The sequence below is a fragment of the Chionomys nivalis genome, chromosome 6 (genome assembly GCF_950005125.1).
Source record: "Chionomys nivalis chromosome 6, mChiNiv1.1, whole genome shotgun sequence".
NCBI classification, from domain to species: Eukaryota; Metazoa; Chordata; class Mammalia; order Rodentia; family Cricetidae; genus Chionomys; species Chionomys nivalis.
The window spans coordinates 58,175,183-58,194,903 of NC_080091.1; the positions used below are offsets into that span (position 1 = coordinate 58,175,183).

General features: G+C 37.9%; 1 protein-coding gene across 2 annotated transcripts in view; it reads left to right on the forward strand.

The window, feature by feature from the left end:
- The window catches only part of Stim2 (stromal interaction molecule 2), a 123,136-nt gene that overhangs the window by 42,802 nt on the left and 60,613 nt on the right, over positions 1-19,721 (forward strand). For both annotated transcript variants that reach the window (XM_057772536.1, XM_057772537.1), the window contains exon 2: positions 7,294-7,424. In XM_057772536.1, coding sequence (XP_057628519.1) covers positions 7,294-7,424 — 131 coding nt within the window. The remainder of the gene's footprint in view (positions 1-7,293; positions 7,425-19,721) is intronic.

The window sequence follows — 19,721 nt, forward strand, 5'->3', positions numbered from 1 at the left end:
GTGCCTTAGTAAATGATAGGATCTTTTAGAGGCCTGTTGGTCACCAGATAATATAGTATGTTTTATAATTGAATACTTAGCACTTTTTAAAAAAAAAATCTTTGAGAACTGCCTATTAATTCTACTACATTCTGGGTGTCTCATGCTAGATGTAGGGAGAGAAAGAGAATACTGGAATGCAAGAATGCTGCTGACCTAGAGAGGGTATTACATCATTCATTCTTTGTGAGTTTGAATCCTGTATTTGGTATATTAGAAAGTGATGCTAGAGAATTATCCCTGATGATATTAAAATTTGTTCTGAAAGTATTCAGATTGAAATATTTGATTTGATAAATGTTTGGACTGTTCATGGGTGAAATAAATACAAACTGTTTTATTTTTCTTTCAGTGGTAGTAATTAAGCAAATACTAATCATGCGACTCTTAAGTAGTCACCAAGATGATAAGCTGAGCTCTTGGCAGGGTGTGATACTACACATGGTTAGTGGGCCACAGCCATTGACTTGTGGTTAAGAGTCTGCTGGCTCTACTTCTTATTCATGTCTGCTTGAAGTTTACTGACTCAACTTCTAAGAGGGAAACTAACGATTGCATTTACTGTCTTAATGCTCCCCCATCTCTTAATAGATTTCTAAACTATTCTCTATGTATATCAATAAACTATGATGACAAAATAGATAGTATGGTATATATGTTTTTCCAGTGGAAGCTCAATGTCATTACATTTGGTGCATTTCAGAAGCTTTGTATGGCCTGACTTAGCCAAACAGAGGAGAAATGTATCTTGTCTAGATGACTTTTAATCCTGAAATGTTAGCCCTGCCTGTTTCCTTTCCCTCATAAGAGTCCCTTGTCATTTCAGTATGTGACCTTTTCTTTAACTTTTTATTACATGCCTGTAGTTTATGTTCTTTGTTTTTTTGTTTTCTTGTGCTGAGAACAGAACCTGGGGCTTTGTGCTAGCTGCTAGGAAGAAGTGCACTAGTGAGTCACACCCCTAGCCCTGTAGTTTATCTTCTGTGATTTACTGTCGAGAGTGTTGTGATAGTTATTCTTGGGTGGCAAATATGTATGTATCTCTAGATTAAAGCCAATATATCTACCAGGGAGATTCAGATAAGCATATGAAAACATAGTACACATTATGTTAATTGGAAATGCCAATTAGAACAGTGAGATATGTCGTACCCCTTAAAGTTTGGCAGACCCTGAGCATTGACAGTACCAGCTCTTGATGAAGTGTGGAGCACCAGGAACTCACACAGTGCTGGTAGAGTGGACAGTAGTCTAATACTATTAGAAAGCGGTTTGGCAGTTTCTTACAAAGCTATCCGTCTTCCATGAAGTCCAGTGATTACATCTGTTGATATTTATCCAGAAGAGTTGGAAAATCATTTATACAAAAACCTACACAGAATTGTTTGTAGCAGCTTCGTTCATGATGGCAAAGCTTAGCAGCCAAGATGTCTTCCAGTAGGAAGTGGATAGATAAACTGTGGTTCATCCAGACAGTGAAATATTTAGCCTAAAAGGAAATGAACCAGTGCTAAAAAACACAAATCTGTGCTTGTGTGCATGAGTGTGTGTATGAGTGTGTGTCTCTTTCTCTCTCTGTGTGTTTGTGTCTCTCTCTGTGTATACATTACATACATGATTTAACGTGAGTGTGTACAGGGGCTTGAGGTAGATGTCAGTATCTTTCTCAGTCATTTTGAGACTAGGTCTCTCATGAACCTGGAGCTTACAGTTGCCACTGTATTTGCTGGGCAACAAGCTCCAGGGTCTTCCTGAATCTGTCTCACTAGTTGGGATCATAGGTGCACCCAGTGGCTACTTCTTCTTCCTCTTCTTCCTTTTCTTCCTCTTGTTCCTCTTCGTCCCCTTCTTCCTCTTCCTCTTCCTCCTCCTCCTGCTTTCCTCCCCTCCTCCTCCTGCTTTCCTCCCCTCCTCCTCCTGCTTTCCTCCTCCTCCTCCTCCTCCTCCTCCTCCTCCTCCTCCTCCTCCTCCTCCTCCTCCTCCTTCTCCTCCTCCTCTCCCTCCTCGTCCCCCTCTTCTCCTTCTCTTTCTCTTCCTCTCCTCTTTTCCTCCTCCCTTCCCCCTCCTCCTTCCTTCTTCTTTTTTAAAGCATGGGTGCTTAGTCCATGTTTATGTAGCCCACACAATATTGGCTGAGACATCTCTGAGTCCCCAGAGAATCTTCAGTGCATTTTGCTGTCAAAAGAAGTCATACTGTGAAGGCTGTATCATAAGGATCTAAACTATGAGAAAAGACAAAACAAAAAACATCAGCAGGTGCCGGGGTTGGGAATGAGGGATGAACAGGTAGGACACAGGATTTTGGGAGGTAGTCCCACTGCCTTGTATGATATTTTCTCACAGAGATCTGCCTGCCTCTGCCTCTTGAGTGCTGGGATTAAAGACGTGTGCCACCACCACCCGGCGGCACATTGTTTTTTAGACATCCTAGATTAATACTGTAGGTAGGGTATGGATAGTATTGGTAGAGTCGTAACAACCTTAGTTCTCTAGCTCATGTAATTTCATCACAGTTCCTTTCTCTACTGCAGGGATCTTGTGAAGGCTATGTTAAACATTTAAAAGTTTTGCTTGGTTATTTTTGCTTAGTATGCTGTTTATTATGTTCAGTAAGTCAACAGTAATATCTGACAGTGAGTGAACATATTAACCCTTAGACGAACATGAAATAGTTGAGTAGAAGTGCAGTATTACTAAATTTGTACTGCCTACTTAGATTTAACAATACCCATAAAGGAATGAGGAGTTTATCAATTGATCCAGCTTGGATCATAAAAGGCTTCTCCAAACATTTATTTTTAAAAGCTGTTTAATAAACTGAGCAGTGGTGGTGCACACCTTTAATCCCAGCACTTAGGAGGCAGAGGCAGGTGGACCTCTGAGTTTGAGGCCAGCCTGGTCTACAGATCAAGTTCCAGGACAGCTAGAGCTACACAGAGAAACACTATCTTAGAAAAAAAAATAGCCCCCCCCAATAAAAAAACCACCCAAAGAAGCCAATTAATAAGTAATTCAGTAAATAATTATTTTTGAATGTTTCTGACTGTTCTAGGCAGTGTGGAGAGGAATGATCAAAACAAAACCTGTGATTTTTGTGGTGGCCTCTCAGTGTGGGAGTAGTAAGGAAATAAAGATGTACATATTGCGTCCACTGTGATAAAAGGCTGTGGAGAAGAGATTGCAGGGGAGGCTGTTTGAGATAAGGACTGGGGAGGAACCTGGGCCTTGGGATGAAGGGAGACCATCCCCTGTGGTTATAATAGGGAGAAATCATGTTGCCAGCAATGGGAGCTGCAAACATGGGCTTCCTTGCCAATGAGAAATTATTTGTTTTTTCTTTTATTCAGAATAGTCTGTAGACCTTTCTATAAGCTAGTCTTTCCTTTTTTCCTCTGAACATTACCAATGCCTATATTTTAGTCAGGAAACAGAACCGGACTGAAGGCGGAGTGTGTATAACTCTTGGTGGCCCTTCCTAGTAATACATTTCCACTAGGCTCCATCTTGTGGAGGCTCTGTAGCCTCTCCAGAGTTTGTCACCTGTGTGGGAATAAGCTCAAAACTTAAGCTTGCCGGAGAAAGTTCACACTTAAACCATACCAAGTGGTTATCTCAAGCGAAATGTGAATTGAAGTGAGCTATGCTGTCCCCCCCCCCCCAAAAAAAAAAAGGTAGAAAATGTAGGTATGTAGGTGTATGTTGGAGATTGGAAATGTCTCTTTGGAAGTATCCTTTCCCACGAGACATATGCATGCTTTTTGAATGCTTTCTCAGGCAGGCAGTATAGGTGGTAGCGATACTCCTTTTCTGATACTAGGAATACTGACATGTTTCTTTCTACTTTCCACTGACACTTGGAGTTGCAATCTTGAAGATCTGGGTAGGATCCCAAATGTTATGTCTAGGTAGATGTGATCTTATTAAGCAAGTTACTGATGAGTCATTTCCTCTGAAAGGTAAGAATGGTTAGAGATAGTAGATTATATTTATGAAATGCCATTGGTTTCTAGTAGTAGGTAATTCTTACTAGAGGAAATAATTTTAATTCACTTCAGATAAAAATTTAACTTTTTAAATTTAAAATGATTTAGTGTTTCAGATGGAGTATTTGGCATTAAATACAATATGTTGAAGCTGATTCCATTTTCCTCAGTGACTAGTGCTATCAGTGTAGAGAAGAAAGAAAAGAATGCTGAGTGTATGAAGCCAAAAGGATACATTGTGCCATACGGTGTTTAACTTATAGCACATAAGTTTGTGATCTAAAGTATGCAACATCAGAATTAATCAAATCTAAAATATACCCAGCAAAACCCTAGTTATTGTGAACTTGTAACAAATGGAAGAACATATCTCTGCCTTGTTGGTGTGCTTAGCTGTGTGGGCAGATGATTTATAAAGCTTCCACAGATTAGTAAAGGACAGCGTAATGTGAAGTTCTTTAGGTAGGATGCTCTGAAAATATAAATGAAATGTATTTTATTACTTTATTAATCATAAACACCATTATTTTAGTTATTATACTTATATTAATTATATAATTAATAATTATAATTTTAAATATAAAACTATATAATTATTATTTTAATTAATGTTTATAACCCTCACGTACTCATATCTCTCACTCCTTGAAGAATGTACTAGAATGTTTGTCTCTTGTTCACTGTGGCATTTCTAGTGCCTACTATCATAGGTACACAATAGATGATGCTTGTTTAATAGATGGACTGGAGTTTGGAGAAGGAAGTGTATATTACATAGTGCTTGTGAAAGATTTGTGTGGAAAAGATAGACTCTGAAGTAGACCTTGACAGTATTTTATTAAATGAGTTAACTTTTCATGAAGTACATTAAATAGTTACCTATTTTAATTTTGATTAATGAATTGATTTTGAGATAGAATCTTGCTCTGTAGCACTGGTTGTCCTGGCATTAGCTGTGTAACCCAGACGTGTGGCACTCCTCCTGTCTGTGCCTCTGGAGTATTGGGATTATAGGCATGTATGGCCATGCCTGGTCCAATTTTATCAGTTTCTGCATTTTCCATGTTCTCTTAATTTTATTATCCTGAGACTTTCTAAAGCCTGGACAGTTCTTACCGTTAATGTCTCTTAGGCAATTTAACTATAAAACCCATGTAATCAGAGTGAGCAGTATTGATCTATATTTATTCCATATCACTTGTAACAAATTCTGTCACCCTATATGAGCAAACTGTATGCATATAAAGTCAGTCTGTTGGAGCTGATTACAATCATGTAGATCTTGATTCTAATTGTTGTTTTGGAGTGTGAAAGCTTACCTTTTACTTTGAGCTTGCCCATAAACTACATATAAATTTGAACTCAAAGACATATGAATGTTCTGATCACCTCATGAATTGAAATCATAATTGAACATTATTACTCCCCCCAAATTCTTAGGTTTTAGCAAATCTTAGTATTTTGAATATTTGAGATTTTGGTTGTGAGTCCTTTCTTTAATGACTGAGTTGTCTCTTTACCCCTGAGTGTTTTTTGACGGGGGTCTCACTGTGTAGTTCTGTCTCGCTGGAGTTTATTATATAGACCAGGCTGGCCTCCAAGTCACAGAGATCCACCTGCCTCTGCCTCCCGAGTGCTGGGATTAAAGACATGTGCCACCACAACTGGTTTAAGCATGTATTGTTTTTTTTTCTAATCTCTTTTTGCATTGTTTTTAAAAATGTGTATAGGTGTTTTACCTGTATGTTTCTCTGTCCATTACTTGAGTGTTTGTTTCCTGCATAGGTTAGATGAAGGCATCAGAAGCTCTGGAACTGGTATTACAGATGCTTGTGAACTGCCATGAGGGTGGTGGGACTTGAACCCAGGTTCTCTGGAAGAACAGCAAATGGTCTTAACCACTGAGCTACATGTGACATGAAATTGCATTTCCCACCTTCTATAGTTTCCTTTTCTCTTCTATTTTCTTTCAGCACTAAAGAATTAGTTTTAAATAAAAAATATTAAAATGTTAAATTTTCTGGATATTTTTCAGATTGTAAACTGGAACATGTAGATGTTTGGGTGTGAATTATCTTTTAGAAAATAAAATACCTTATGATTCTCAGGTACTTTGCTGTAATTATTTTTTATAAATACCAAACTAGATGTTCTTTTATTACTACAGTAGACTTTAGAAAGCATCTGTCTCTTTGCTTTATTTTAGAGATTAGTGAGATAACTGAGACCATTGTGGTTTGTTCACAGTTGACAATTCACAGCAGGACCAGAAGTGTTGGTGTGATAATCACTCTTTGGCAGTATCTGTTTGGTAAATAAATTATATTAAACCTTAACAGCACTGCATCTAGGAATGCATCTGGTTCTGCTGATACTATAATTTTAAACGATACCATTTTAATGATTTAATAAAATAATGGCAGTAAGTTTGCCAACTTTACAGTCTACCAGTCAGCTATAGAGTATGTGAGTAAAGAAGCTCAGTGCTATCCCATTAAGGCGTGTAGGCTTTTATTGTCATAGCATCAGAAGGGACCTTTCATCCACCTGGCCTTAAGTCTTTGAAGACCCTCACATGACATTTGCCCTCTTAGTAGTTCTTCATTTTTTATTGTGTTAGTCTATTTCTTTTTAGTCGTGGGATGAAACACAATAGCTCGTGCATGCCAGGCTTTAGCCTTAGTCTTTTAATTTTTGAACAACTTTAATATAATGTTCAGTTTGTCTTCCATTGGGAGGTGTGTATCCGACAAAAAGATATTAAGGAAAACATGAGAAATAAGATTTGAAGAAAATTTTCTTTAAAAATCTTGTAGACCTTAAATTGTGCACATTTGAAAAGGTAGATAGACTCTTGGATTATCATGAATTGAAAGCTATTCTACAGTTCCCTTCCTTACTTGTTTCGAATGCTTCTCTAACCTTCCACTTTAATTCAGCCGGGTTGTACAAAAGTAACACCATCTATTCCCTGATAATTTTTTCTTCTTAATATGAGGAAATCACTTTTTCTTTAGAAATATTGAATAAATTGAAATCTTGAAAGATACGTGTTAGATAAATTGAGATGTTGTTGCCTATTGTTAGTTGTATTTTTTCTACTCAACTTTGTTATATTTTTTATATTAGAATTTATTTTGGTAAGACAAAAGATCTTGGCTTTAGTCTGAAGTCTGATTTTTTTGTTTGTTTGTTTTCCTTCTTGATTTCATCTATCTGTAGCCTGCATTCTAGTATGGCAAGTTAGTAATTATCTTCTGCTCTGTTTTAGATCCCTGTATATCACTGAGTCCACCATGCTTCACTGAAGAAGACAGATTTAGTCTGGAAGCGCTTCAAACAATCCATAAACAAATGGATGATGACAAAGACGGTGGGATAGAAGTGGACGAGAGTGATGAAGTAGGTGGAGCTCCTCTTCCTGACTTCTCTTTCAATCTCCAGTTTTCCCTTGATTCCTTCAGAACTCAGCCCATTTTTCACTAGTTTTCAATGCCTTTGACTTTTCTCTTTTTTTAAGCTATAATTTTGCTTATTGTATTTACATGACCTTTCTGAATTTCTTTGCTGCTTGTGTTTCTCACCAACCCCCTTCCTCCTTTCCTTTTCCTTTCCAATGTAATTGTGACTTCACAGATTGGTAGTTTGAGATGTCAGTGTGAAATATTACTCAGGCTAGCCTCAAATCCTAGGTTCAAGCAGTGTTTTTAGACACTCACATTGCCCCTCCCTCTGCTTCCTAGTTACATAAACATCTCATAGCCATAGGTTTATCAACACATATCCTTTTCTGACTGTGTCACTACCCAATACTGCTATGAAGACTGCTCTGAAATGTTGTGTTAATGACAGTTTATTGCAAATTCTGTGGGTTAACTGGGCAGTGTTTTTCTACTGTCCGTATGGGTGGTCACTGTGGCAGTTGGCATATATTTGTGAGCTGCTGTGATGGTGTCTTACCTGTCATGTTTTCTCTTTCTGTATGTCTGTCATCCTGGAGTCTAGGTGAGGGTTTATTACTGCCTGGAAGCTGACTTCTAAGTGGTAGAATTCCAGGAAGTTCCTGTGTATGAATGATTATCATGACTCTAGTTGCCAGAATTTGCTGGTCAGATTGGTAGAGGCAAGTCATGTCACTTAGCACAGTCTAAGTGGGAAAGGATTATTGCTGCTTCACGGTGACATCGTGCCTGGAAGAGCAGATTTATAGCATGTAGTATCTACCACAGTTGGGTAAAACTACCGCAGGTAAGACTTTCCTCTCCCAGAGGCTTGCACAGCACTTAGACCATGAACACTAGCTAGTGGAGAGGAAGTTTCCAAGTTAGTTCCAGGGTAATTTTTCTGTGTCCTCTCTTGTGAAGTCTTAAGTAGTAGGGCCTATTTATGGTGGGCAACCAAGAGTAAAACCAGCATCGTGTGTTTTTTGGGGGGCCTGTGTGACCTCCCTGATAAACTACTTATAAGGAAGTTACCTCATACGCAGTATTGAGAATTTTGATAATTGATGATGCCTTCTGGGAGTATCATTGTCAACTCTTTAGGGTACCCCAGTTCATAAAAGCCTATGTTTAAAAAATAGAGCTTAGGATTTTGTCAGTATAAAGTTTATAGAAAGTAATATCTTCTGTTTTTTGTTTCTAATACTGATATTTAAATATGAATGCAGTATGCCTTTCTACTTTACTGTTACTTAAAAAAAATTTAGATGTTCCCTGTGCAGTATGGTAGCCACTAGACACATTTAGTTTTTGAATTTTGAGATTGAGGTACACTATTAACTGTAAAATACATGTAAAAATATGAATATGTGAGGAAAATAAAGTATAAATTTTTAAATATTGGAGGCTTGGGAGAATGCTTAGTTCATAAAATGTTTGTTGTACAAACATGAAGGACCTAAGTTCAGGTGCTCAGAATATAAAAAAAGCTGAGCATGTGGGGCATGCTTGTAATCTCAGTGCTGGGGGTAGAGGCAGCTTGATTTGGGGGCTTGCTGTCCAGCCTGTCTAGCTGAATTGGTGATTTCCAGATTCAGTGATATAGCCTGTCTCAAACAATAAGTTGGTGACTGATTGAACAAGGCACCTGACACTATTGAGCTCTGGCCTTCATCCATACATTGCACACAAATATGTACATATACACACAAAATATTAATGACATGTGTAAGGTGATATTTTGGACAGACTAGTGACATCAAATGCAATATTGCAGTTAACTTATTTTTGTTTAATGTGACTTTTAGAAAATTTAAATGTGTGGTGATATGGGATTCCCCTCTGTATGCTGTGAATACCATTGGTTAATAAAGAAACTGGCTTGGCCTGATAGGGTAGAACAGAGCTAGGTGGGGTGGGGGACACTAAACTGAATGCTGGGAGAAGGAAGGTGGAAGGAAGCCATGGAGCTGCAGCCAGAAACAGACATGCTGAAACCTTGCCGGTAAGCCACGAGCCTCGTGGTAAAATATAAAATAATGGGCTAATTCTGGATGTAAGAGCTAGCTAGCAATATGCTTAAGTAATTGCCCAAGCAGTGATTTAATTAATACAGTTTTTGTGTGATTATTTCGGGAGTCTGGGTACCGGGAAACAAACAAGTGGCCTCCTTACTACAGTGTGGTGATAATTTTTGTTTGTGCTATAACAAATAAAGCTTACCCGAGGATCAGAGTGTAGAGCTACCCACTAGTTAGCCATAGAGGCTGGGCAGTAGTGACACACAACTTTAATCCCAGCATTTGGGAAGCAGAGGCAGATAGATCTCTTTAAATTCAAGGCCGCCCTGGAGTATACAAGATCGAATCTGTCTAGGAGTGAAATGGAGCTCACACAAAGGTGGTCCCAGCCCTTGGGATCACACGCCTTTAATCTTAGCACTAGGGAGGAGGAGACAGGAGCGCGATATGGCTGACTGGAGAGAGGACTATAAGGTGGGAGGAGCTCAAGGCATTCAGTCTGAGGACTTGGAGAGATAAGCTACATCATTTGGTCTGAGGATTTTGTAGAGGTAAGAACTAGTGACTGGCTACTCTGCTTCTCTGGTCTTTCAGCTTTCACTCCCTAATATTGGACTCTGGGTTTTTATTAAAAAGACCAATTAGAATTCGCACTACATAAATGTATAGATCCGTTTTGTTCTGACTGTACTAGTTTTAGAGGGCCTTTAAGAATGACTTGTTAATTCTGAAGTTCTTATGCTAGTTTGGTGACTTCAATTTTATAATTGTGTTTTTAAAATTTAAAGTATCTCATTAAAATGTAAATAATTCTGTAATAGGGCCTCAATTAGCCATAGTTAGGGGATTTCATGAGTTTAATGAGAAAGCATAATAAAACAAAATTAAAATATATGAATTTCTTGCGATTTGGGAGTTGTAATGGCACTTTAAAAACATTCAGAGTATTTAGCAGTTTAAAATGCTGACTGAAAACTATTCTTCTCTTTAGTGCTTTCTTGTTTTGTATTTTGATCATATGAGAAAGCATTTATCTATCGAGTGTGTGTCTTAGGGGTTTCTCTTGCTATGAAGAGATACCGTGATCACAGCAACTTTTATAAAGGGAAACATTTAATAGGGTGGCTTATAGTTTCAGAAGTTCAGTCCATTATCACCATGGTGTGACATGGCAGCGTGGAGGCAGACATGGTGTAGAAGAAAGAGCTGAGAGTCCTACATCTGCAGGTAACAGGAAGTAAACTGAGTCCCACACTGGGTGTAGTTTGAGCATATGAGGCCTCAAAGTTCTCTCCCACAGTGACACTTCCTCCAACAAGCCCACACTTCCTAATAGTGTCACTGTTTCCTATAGACCAAACATTCAAATACATGAGTCTGTGGGGGACGTACCTATTCAAATTACCGCAGTGTGTTTTCATTCATTTAATTTTGAGCTAATATTTGAAGGCCTACTGCATGGCAGATTTCCAAATAGATGCTTGGAATAGTAGATCAGGAGCAAAACAGATGAAATCTGTGTCTTCAAGCTACCATGCTGGCAGGGCTTGTTAGAAGGCACATTTAAGAAACTCAATGTTTAAGTGGGGAAAGAGGATCAGAACAGGAAGATGGTGGGGGAGGCTGTATGTGACTTTATGTAGGATGTTGGAGATGGTCTTGTATAAGTGGAAGCTTAAGTATATCTATTGAACATATTATGCAGGTAAGTAATAGAATACATATATGATACATTTTCAGGCTGCGGTAAAACTGAGTTTGGAAGATTTGGAATGTTTCAAGTTAGGAAAAATGCATAAAGCCTTTTTCTATAAAAGTCATTGTTTTCCAGACCAAGATAATAAAAGATAGATGTCAGAATGTTTTGATTCTGACCTGTTTAGGTTGAATTGCTGATGGGAAAGCAGGTCTTTTCTGTCAGTATTAACAATATTTTGGTAGGTATTTGTTCAAATAATTTAAATAAAGAGAGGTGAATGGTTGTTTCCTGAACAAGGCAGATAGATGGCATTGAGAATTCAAGTTATGATTACAGTTCAGTATTACAAACTTTCTTTTCTGGTTTTAAACATTTTATTTTTGTTTTAAAACATCTTTTAATTTTTTTTTATCTAGTTTTTCTTCTCATTCATTGGTTCTTTTTAATTCTTTTATGTGTTGTGTGAAAGAGGTGATTCCAAGGTTAATGGTGACAGACCTCACTGTGTAGCCTAGGCTGTTTTTCTTTTGGGGAGTCATTTGAGAAGGGAGAGTCTCTTACGAGATAAGAAATAAGAAAAAGATGCATTTTCAAGAAAGGTCAATGAATTTTTTTAATTGTTAGTTACCCAGAGGATTAAATATTAAGAAGATTTATACTAAAGTTTTATGTCAGTTTTTTAACACATAATATTTATCACCACATTAGCAGATGACATGAAAGCACGGTGTTTCACATAACGTACTTCATTATCTTTGGGTTTCTGTAGCTCAGAAGTGGTTTTAATTTTACATCACTGCCACCACCGATAGACTGCAGATAAGAGAAGCACAGTTTATCTTGGCTCATGATTTTAGAAGTTTCAACCTGTTGGGGAAGGAAAGGCATGATGGGGTGCGGAAGTACGTAGTGGTGGCAGTTTGTGATGAAGATGCTTTATGTCATGGTTGACCACAAAGAGAGTGAATAGAATCAGATTTCTTCAACGGGTCCCTTAGTAACTTACTTCTGCAGGATAGCTCTCCCACCTCCTAAGTCACACAGCTTTCCAGGCAGTACTAGCCCATGAACAAATGTTTGAACCTGAGCAAGACATTTCAGATTTCAAGCCCGACCAGTGTCTTCTGGCTCTCGTTTTCTTTAACGTTGTTGGTGATGTATCTGCTAGTGTTACAGAATCTGAAGGCCTGATAGAGGTGTCGGGGTGGTAAGGCTGTGTGAGGGGTAGAGTCACCTAAGATCCCGATGTGCTCTTATATCCCTACTTGGTGTTAGGCAGAGATAGCAATTTGGATCTCTCCATAGGGCACCTTGTAAAATAACTTGGCTTCCCCCAAAGCAAGTGTAGTGAGAGCTCTGAGTAGAAGAGGGGGTCCCCAAGAGAAGGATCAGTAACACAGTCTCACAGGCTTTTTATTTTTTAATGTGTGTGTATCCTGTATGTCATATGTACGCTGTGTGTTCAAGTGTCTGGTGCCCATAGAGGCAGGAAGAGGGCACTAGGTACCCTGAAATTAGAGTCAAAGTTGGTTGTAAGCTGCCATGTGGGTGCTGGTGATTGAACTCAGGTTCTTCTGCAAGAAAAGCAAGTGCTCGAACTGCTGAACCATCTCTTCAGCCTAAAGGTCACCGTTTCTGTATTTAAAGTGATTGTTCATTCTTTCTTCTAGCCTGTTTGTTGGAACTTAGATATTGTTCAACTGACACTCTGGGGTGGTGGTCAGGAAAATGAATGGGAAGATTTCTGGACTATCAGGGCCACCTTAGATGCTGCTAACCACAACTTGTTCTGTATTCTGCTAACCAGAATTGTTCAGTAGGAAGTTTCTTCACAGGATTAGAAAACATTGAAATAGTAAAATTATGTTAGTTCACATTTGTTCTTAAAACAAAGATGTCTTATTGAATATAAATATTAAGAGAACTTAGAAATAATACTGGTAAATCACTCAGTGATCCGATAGGAGTGAAAGTAAAGAACTGTGAGGAAGTTGACAGTAGTTCTGCCTACCTGTACTCTGTTTTCTTGCTGCTGCTCTATCATTATAGTAAGAAACTTCAGTGAATAATACCTGTATTTAAATAATATGTATTAAATAATAAATAGGTACATATGAACCATTTACAAGTGTGAAACTTAAAAATGAGACACAATTAAACTTCTTTCTTTCCAGCTGCATTAGACTGCATACCCCTCTGTGCGATTTGAACAGCTCAATTTGGAGGTCTTTGCACTAACAAATTGTAAAAACAAGTTCATGCTATATGCTTCATGGTTCACTCTGCACTTTATAAGAACAGACAATTCTGAGACTCTTAAGGAAGTGCATTCAAGGCATGAAATCAAACTTTTTAAGGCGTGATGTGTGATTAAAAGTTACGAGTAGTGTTTTGTAATGAGTGGTGACTCTAAATTACATTTACGAGTGTATTAGTATAATTTGTTTGACTGGAGATTATCTGGCATTCTTCTAAAAGGAAAGGCGGGTCAAAAGTGAGGTGAAGAAAGTAAGTAAAAGATATTTTGCTGCTTGTTTAATAAAATTATTGATAGTTATTCTGGGTTCTTTTTTTTAACTGTGGGACTAGACATATTTATGAAGTTATATGTGGAATAACATTTAACATTTACTATTTGTTTTACAGTATAAGCACTTAGTACTAAAGTGTTATAGGAACACTATGAGCAAAGAATATGCTGTTATTATCTGACTCGGATATATTGGAGAGGTTGGGCCATATGGCATGGTCACTGGCTTATAAGTCATAGAACGAGGTTTTTAAATTCAACCTGAATACATAACTCATGTTCTTGGCTCATAGTTTGTGTTGTTTTTCTCTGACTATGTGTATCATTAATTTCTAAAAAATAGATGAAAAGGGAATTGGCACAGTGGGGAGAAACAACAGAACAAAGACTGCTTTCTAGAAAACCAACATTAGCTTGATAACAAGAGTTCTTGAGCAGTGCCCAGCCCTGCTGAGTCAGAAGTCTGGGGTGGAACTAAACGATTTGCACCGAATCCTTTGATGGTGATGAAGTTTGAGGGTCATTTTATGACATGAATAAAAGATAAAGAAACACTATCTTAACTTGGTGCTAACGCAATATATTTACATATCTTACTTTTTCTTTATTGAATCTCTGAAAAAACAGTTCAGGACTCAGTCTCCTGCCTTTGTGGTTAACGTCTTTGTATCTGTGGAACATGCTCTGCCGTCTTAAGAGTGCTTAGATCTGACTACTGTGAAGGTCTGACAGAAGACCCCATGTCCCCCTTGAACTTGGTGATTTTGTTTTTGTCAAATTCCACCTTCAGTTTTTCTTTGTATTTTCCGTAAGAAAATATGGACATACAATTAATATAGAAAAGAGATAAGTTTATATTTTCTGGAGAAAATCCTTTGTTATTTTTGAAGAAAGATGGTTATAACCTAGATGATTAAGAACCATTGTGTAAGTAAATGACTCAGGTCTTAATAAAATGTTCTGGTAATTTATAGTTATATCTAGACGTTTTAATTTAATCTGTGAAATTCCTACTCTGTTCCAGCGTTTAGTTGAGTATCCAGCCTCTTCTGTGTTACTGTGATAGCTGTAGAACTCGTTTACTGAGCTTTCTTCTTTATCTTTGGGATTCCAGCTCATTTACCATCTACTTTTCAGCAAATGACAAAGAACTGATGCTCTGTCAGTTTTCTTCAGGGATGCAGCTTCTAGAGTCCGCCCATGCTTCAGTGGATGGCCCTTGCCCACACACATGCTGGTAGCAGATGGGTGGATCCAGTGGCTTTAAAAAAGACTACATGAAGCTGGGAGAGAAAAGTGGTAGAAAAAGTATTTGGATGGAGTTGGAGGGGGAAGGAATTGGGGGTGGATTAGATCAAGCATATTATACATATGAATGACATTCTCAAACTACATATTAAAAAAAGAGAACTGATTTCCCAAAGCATCTATTACTTTGTATCTATGTGTCCTTCAAAGCTTCACTGGAGGAGTGAAAAGATTCTTTGTAAACCTACCATTTGTTTCTGTTTATGCTATCTTCACCTCTTCCATACAATTCTGATTTATCACAGTAGGCTCTGTCTTGAGACTGTATTTGTTATAGGCCATTTAAGAAATCCCTTTAGTGTTTAATAGTTAATAACACTTACATGTAGACTAAGTTGGCCCTTCTGGTTAACTAGGAACATTAACACCATTGTATGTATAGTTTTTATGGAACAATAAGCTTAAAGTGGTATATTCAAACTCAGAAAGAGTAAATCTGAGATCTGTCAAAGAATCAAGAACTTGCACAGTCATAGTATGGCATCAGAGAACAGTAAAACATTCAGCTCAGTCCATGTTCCTTTCTAGGCATGACCACAACCTTGCTCTAACTAGGAAATATTGTATTGCTGCCTTTCAGGTTCTTTCAATTTTACATTTTCATTTAAAAAATAATTTGACATTCCTGTTCTATTAATTTTTAATTTCCTTCAACAAGAATTTCCCACTCAATAATGTTACAGACTCGCAGGGGTAGAGGTGTGGGAGTGAATCAGGGCTGTGCATCTGGCCATGACAGTTGCAGCCTGTCTGTACTGCTGGTCCTGTTCCTCTCCTCCCCCTCTGAGGATGCTTAGGACCACAGCATGGCACTGCATTTACATAACATATTTCCGGAGAGTTTAGCACACTTTCACATATTGTTTCATTTTCTAGAAGATGTCTGAATTTGAGTGTATACAGAACATATTCCATGAATGAAATGCAATGATGTCTTAGTGTAATATTATCACTAATAGTGGCCATATAGATTTTCAGTCAGACTCAGATATTTTTAAGAGTGAAAAACAATACTATTAATTATAGTAAGACTGCAGGTCTAAAGAGAGTCTTCCCCAGGCTAGGGCCATGTTATTTTATTCACTATATGGCTAAACGTAATTCTGCTTTCTGTTATACTTAATTTTTCAGTGTTTGTTTCTTTCTTGTTATTATAAATTAGTCTGAATATTAAGTCAAGCTCTTTACTATTTGAATTTATATGATTACGCAGACCCTTTTCATGTGGTTCAGTTTTCTTTAGTAACATGAAAGACCGGCATAGAAAGTTAATTGTGTGTGGCGGCTTATCTGTGCATGTGTGCCGGTGCACATCCATCTGTGTGACTGTATGTTTACAGGATAACCTTGGGTATCGTTTCTCAGGAGCCATCCACTTTGTTTTTGTTTTGAAACAATATGTCTCATTGACCTAGAGCTCACCAGTTAGGCTAGGCTGGCTGGCTGGCTGGCTAGCACCAGAGAGATGCTTATTTCCTCCTTCCCAGCATCAGGACTTTCGCAGTTGCAGCCTACCATGTGTGTGTGGCTTTGTTATGTGGGTTCTGGAGACTGAACTCAGGTACTTGTGCTTCTCATACCTCAGGAAGTTTACATTCTTTTTCCCTTCTAAAAGTTATTATTTTTAGATATTTAGAGGTAATAAAGCTGCATAACATTTTCTAGAGTAAAACACTACTCATTAACTCTTTTGTTGATTTTATAATTTGTACTTTCTTAGATCCCCCAAATTAATTTTTTTCTTTCTAAAATTGTCTCATCTTTATTGAGGTCTAATTTGGTATATTTATGTTTATACACACAAATATGCAGAATGATTTAATGCACCTTATAAATATGTCCTAACATTTCATTAAAATACTATTTAGAAAGGTATAGTGATTTTTTTAAATGTTTTGATTTTTGTTTTATGCTATTTTTTTAACTTTCCTTTCCCTGGTCCCAGAAGAGTTTAATAAATGTGATTGATACTTGATCATTCGGGTAAACATAATACATTTAATATTTTGATGTTCCTATTTAAATGTTGTACTATGTTAAGTACAGAAAATGTGGAAATAGGTATAAATATCAGTGAACTTACCTTCTAGTTGATCACATGCTGTCATAACTGTATAATAAAAGGTACATTCTGGCAAATTCATACTAGGAATTTGAATCAACCTTGGAAGTGTCCTGTTTTAGGGGAGTTAATATCTGTTTAGGGAGTGTCAAACAAAGCTTGGTATGGACCCTATGTTGGACCTTGTGAAATTAATGGCTGTGGTGTTCACAGACTTGGCTGAGATGTAGGACATTTTGTGATGTGGAATCAGGATATAGTGGTAGAGGGAGAGTGATGTGCCAGGTTTTCCTAGGGAAAGGGTGTAGTTTGTTAGGAGTGTTAGATTGTGAGATCAGAACTGCAGATCGCAGGATGTTACCTCTCCAGTTTTCCATCTGCTTCTCTAGTTTTTTACAGCTTCAGTGCATGTACTCTGTAGGATATTTGTTATTAGGCTTCTTTTCTTTCCCTTTCTAGGTTTTAGAAGTTTAATGCAGGCTCATAGATTTTATTATTCCTTCATTTGTATTAAATTTGGACTTCTCTCTAAAACAGTGACTTTCAGCCTTTCTAAAGCTATGACCCTTTAATGCAGTTCCTCATGTTGTGGCAATCCCCAGCCATAAAGTTATTTTCATTGCTTCTTCATACCGGTAATTTTGCTACTGTTATGAATCATAATGTAAATATCCAATATGCAAGATATCTGATATGCGACTCCTGTGAAAGGGTCATTTGGCCCTTCCCCAAGTGGTCATAACCTATAGGTTGAGAACCACTACTCTAGAATATTCTTCTCACATTTGATTTTGTAGTATTTCCAGCTCCTGTTTTAGATGCTAGCAAAGCACATTAATTTCTGTCATTTTCTCTTTTAGAAAGTCTTAGGCTGACTCAGTTAATAGCTGAAAGAAAGTATTTCTTATAGTTTTGGTTATGAGACTAATCTTTAACTGCTGAGCCATCTCTCTAGCCAGCCCGGTCTACAGAGTAGATTTCCAGGACAGCTAGGGCTACACAGAGAAACCCTGCCTTGAAAAATCAAAAAACAGAAAACGTTTCTTGTTCTCTTTTTTTTTTTTTGGTTTTTCGAAACAGGGTTTCTCTGTGGTTTTGGAGCCTGTCCTGGAACTAGCTCTTGTAGACCAGGCTGGTCTCGAACTCACAGAGATCCGCCTCTTTTAAAAGGTCAGTTTTTCTAATCTGCTTTATCAGCTTACTTAGGTTTCCTCTCATGTTGCAGTCTCATCTTTGCCTTCTAAATTATCAGAGCTACTAAGTTTATTATTATTTCGTTTATAGGTGCCCTTACCATTGCTAGTCTTCCTTTTAAATCCATCCTGACTGTTACTGCTTGATAAAAACATTTTAGAGCATTATACTTTGTTGTTTTCCCTCCTGTTTAAAAACTTCTGTCAGACCCCTTTGGATGTGAATGTGGTGATTTCTCAGAAAATTAGGGAACAACCTCCCTCAAGATCCAGTAATACCACTTTTGGGTATATATCCGAAAGATGCTCAATCGTGCCACAAGGACATGTGCTCAACTGTGTTCATAGCAGCTTTGTTTGTCATAACCAAAACCTGGAAACAACCTAAATGCCCCTCGACCGAAGAATGGATAAGGAAAATGTGGTATATTTACACAATGGAGTACTACACAGCAGAAAAAAATAACGACAGGTTGAATTTTGCAGGAAAATGGATGGAGCTAGAAAACATTATTTTGAGTGAGGTAACCCAGACACAGAAAGACAATTATCACATGTACTCGCTCATAGGTGGTTTTTAAAACATAAGGCAAAGAAAGCCAGCCTACAAACCACAATCCCAGAGAACTTAGACAACAATGAGGACACTAAGACTTACATAGATCTAATCAACATGGGAAGTAGAAAAAGAGTAAATTGGGAGCATGGGGACCTTGGGGGAGGATTGAAGGAGGGAGGGGAGAAGCAGGGAGAGGAGCAGAGAAAAATGTAGAGCTCAATAAATATTAATAAGGAATGTAAAAAACAAATGCAACTTCTGTCAGATCTCCATAGTCCAGTGGTCTCAAACTTTGATGAATATCACAATTTGTAGCACAGATGGCTCAGCCCACACTCAGTTTCTTATTCACTAGGTCTGGAATGAAACCCAATAAATTGAGGTTCTAGTAAGTTTCCTGATGATGCTGATGCTGTTACTCCAATTGCTTTGAGGCCCTTAGACTACCATCTGTAGCCCAGACGTCTCAGTTTTGCACCCATGTCTTTGTATTTAGGCCCAGTGCACCCGCTTGTCTAGTTGGAGTCATTTACTATACAGCTTCCTCCGTTTACCTTTTTTGGCCTTGACCAAGGTGAACTGTTGCCAGCTTTTTGTACACATTTTTTTTTTTAATTTATTTATTTCTAAGCCCTGACTGGTTAGTTTTGTGTCAACTTGACACAAGCTAAAGCCAGCTGAGAGGAGGGAATCTCAACTAAGAAAATGCGTCCTTAAGATCTGGCTGTATGCAAGTCTGTAGGGGGCTCTAGGGCATTTTCCCAATTAGTGATTGATGTGGGAGTATTCAGTCCACATTGTGTCGGGCCACCCCTGGCCACCAGGTCTTGTGTTCTTTAAGAAAGTAGCCTGAGCAAACCATGGGAAGCAGGTCAATAAGCAGCACT